General features: G+C 35.2%; 1 protein-coding gene across 2 annotated transcripts in view; it reads left to right on the top strand.

Moving 5' to 3' along the window:
• Positions 1-1,009: 1,009 nt before the first annotated feature.
• The window catches only part of Eps-15 (Epidermal growth factor receptor pathway substrate 15), a 42,257-nt gene continuing 40,117 nt past the window's right edge, over positions 1,010-3,149 (top strand). The window contains exons 1-4 of one of the 2 annotated variants that reach the window (XM_018459862.1): positions 1,010-1,364; positions 1,888-1,932; positions 2,209-2,442; positions 2,513-2,785. In XM_018459862.1, the coding sequence (XP_018315364.1) occupies positions 1,338-1,364; positions 1,888-1,932; positions 2,209-2,442; positions 2,513-2,785 (579 nt within the window). In that variant the 5' untranslated portion in view covers positions 1,010-1,337. The remainder of the gene's footprint in view (positions 1,365-1,887; positions 1,933-2,208; positions 2,443-2,512; positions 2,786-3,149) is intronic. The other variant, XM_018459863.1, reaches the window with a different exon arrangement.

The following is a 3,149-nucleotide window of genomic DNA, read 5'->3' as shown; positions in this document are numbered from 1 at the left end:
CAGAGTACGTTACTCGAGTTGACAAATTTGGAACGTGAAAAGGTAAGGTAATATTATATATACATATAATATTATATTTAATATTTTATTTAGAAAGAGATAAACTCAGATAAACTATATATGTATGTACATGCATACATCTAACCTTGATACAAGCTTTCGAATCACATTTTCTACTTACCTCTCGTGTCCATCACCCACAATGAATTATTTTCTTGTAACGGTGTTCCATTATCATTGGTTATTAACATATGCACATCTTTGATTAATTTTAGTGCCATTTTAGGGAAATGAAGTCGTTATTTTAGAGACCGTTCGAACGGGACGTGTGCGTCTCGCTTCGTGTGTTGCATCATCTCAATATTCAAATTTCGTTTGCCGCACTTACTCTTTCAACCCACCTCGGAAGCAGGGTTCATAGAGTTGACTCCGAGGTAGATTTACTCATACTTTTGGAACGAATAGGCTCCGCCCATATGGTCAGTTACCTCGCGTTTTGGAACGGCGTAGAGTTAAACTCTGTTACTCGGAGTGAATTTTGGAACGCACCCCTGATAGCGAATTCGATTGGAAGCACTAGTGCGCACTGGTGCATATTAAAGCCGTTGTACACTGATTTAATTTGAGTATAAAAATGAAATACAAATATTTAAAATTATGAAATACATATTTTACCTAATAGTACAATAAAATATACTGAGTATTTCATGATTTGATCGATTTCTATGTTTATTTATAAACATTTCTTTACGTTATTTTATGTACAACGGCTTTAATTGCACTAGTGCGCAGTGAGTGCGTCCAATCGAATTCGCTATGACTTAAGCCGGTTGCGCCTCTCTGATAAATCTAGGATTCTAATCGTGCCGAGCCCTGCTATATGTAGTTGACATTCGTCTCAGAGGGCGGTAGTGCGCAGGGCATTTTGTTGTAACAGGCGAAAGGTCGTGATGTCCTTTCTCAGGTTCCTCAGGTTTCTCTCTGGTAATATATAGAAGTCTGTGGAAAAAGCGAAGATGCTAAGTTGAAAAAGTGCAAGCAACGCGAACAGACTTAATATGAATGTATAGTGCAATCGATTTTGAATAAACGATAGAAAAGATTTTGATAGGTGTCTCGTAAATTGGTGCTTCTTAAATTCTTAAATAAATTCTTTCTGTCATCGTGCATTCCTTGATTTTGAATTTATAAGAGATAATAGATGATGAAACCGCTATAATTCGCTGGAATGTTCAATAATTAAAAGCGATATCCCCGCGAAATATTAAACGAAATTGTTAAAAATCGTACAGTATCGATTGAGTGTCTGATTGGTTAAGCCAGTGCTTAACGCAAGTATGGCCGCTTTGCCGTCACCTACGCAGGTACGGAACGATTTTTACGATTTTACGAGAATATAACATTTAATGTAACTCGCACCCGTTGCGAGAGCTTCCTCTCGTAAAGTTTCGCCATGATTTGTACTAAACTATCGCAGTACTCGTGCGTCTTCGTTGCGATACCTTATCTATCTCGGACGGTCTAGGTCGCAACGTCCTCTTTTCGATGGCGGAGTATCATTTTATTTGTACCTATTTTGATTGATAAATTTTTACTCGTTGGGGAGGAAGCCTCTGTTGTTCGATTAATGCGCTGTTCCAGAAACGCTTGAGTCAGTCTTTCTTTTTACGGTTTATTTATCTGGTACGAATAAGCTTTGATAAGCGTTTTTATATGTCAACGCTTGTTATATACATTGCTTATTTATATTATTTATGTTAACAAATACCTACTTGTTAAACATTGACAATTTATGACAAACAATTGAATATATGTGTTGTTTATACTGATCGTTAAGACTTGTGCAGATAAAAATAAAAAATGCATTTGAGTTTGCTGCTTTTACAGGTGGCTGGAAGCCATACTGCAATATATGAAGCTTATTATAATCAGGTATATCATTATTCATTGGAAGAGCATATTTGTAGACGTGCTGATAATTGAAGAGCTCTTTAGAAAGACATTGCAATCATCATTTGTTTATAAAGTGATATTTTAATTTAAAAAATCTGCTTGTGCATTGTGCCTTGTTTGCTTTATTTCCAATACAATTTTTAAAAACGTTAGTTGCAATATTCTTCTGGAGCCTTTTAATTATTGATGTTCAAATTATATATATATATATATATACATATATATATACACATATATATACATGTTTGTTCCTAGATTGATCCAAATGGATATGGACGGATTGAGGCGATGGATGCTGCAAGATTTCTTAAAAAATCCCAGTTGAGTGATGTTATTCTGAGTAAAATATGGGATATGGCTGATCCGCAATCGCGGGGTTCTTTAGACAAATCTGGCTTGTTTGTTGCACTCAAATTATGTGCATTGGCACAAACAGGAAAGGATTTGAATATGTCTAATCTAAGCCTAGAATTGCCGCCTCCGAAGATGGTAAATTTACATATAAACACATTTTTGCAATTGGAACAAGCATTACATTGTCTATCTTCTTTGATATCAGGGAGACATCCCAGTCATTCCACAGAAGGCTATGACTAATGCTTTGCCTGTAATAACATCTGTCAATAATGGAGATTGGTCAATTAATCCTACAGAACGAGCGAAATATGATCAGCTTTTTGATAGTTTACAGCCATCTAATGGTTATATATCTGGAAATAAAGTAAAAGGTGTTCTTATGGACAGCAAACTTCCTTTGGATACTCTTGGCAAGATCTGGGATTTGGCAGATATGGACAAGGATGGTATGCTGGATAGACACGAATTTGTAGTTGTAAGTATTGATTATTTTTTTTTATATATGTTACAATAACTCTTGCATAATGAATATTAAATCAAAATAGGCCAAGAAAGGTTCAACACAATTGAGTGAAAAGAGGCTAATCTTGGTATCTAAATAATATTTTTATATTTGAATTTTTACAATTTCCAGTTGAAGCAAACTATACATCGGTAAACTTTCGGATGAACTGCATATTCGAAATCATACAAACGACCACGTGTTTTTGATGTATTTTTGGCTCCTGAAAACGAATATGGCAGCAGAAATTGGCGCTCGGCCGTATCTTGGCCGCAATCTTGAAAAAACAGTTGAAAAACGACATTTTTTTAAGTTTCTTGCATTTATTTCGAAATAT

This window comes from Mycetomoellerius zeteki, unplaced genomic scaffold, assembly GCF_001594055.1.
Source record: "Mycetomoellerius zeteki isolate Tzet28-1 unplaced genomic scaffold, Tzet1.0 scaffold88, whole genome shotgun sequence".
Classification (NCBI taxonomy): Eukaryota; Metazoa; Arthropoda; class Insecta; order Hymenoptera; family Formicidae; genus Mycetomoellerius; species Mycetomoellerius zeteki.
Note: the sequence above shows the minus strand (reverse complement) of the source record. Positions and strands in the feature narration are given on the sequence as shown.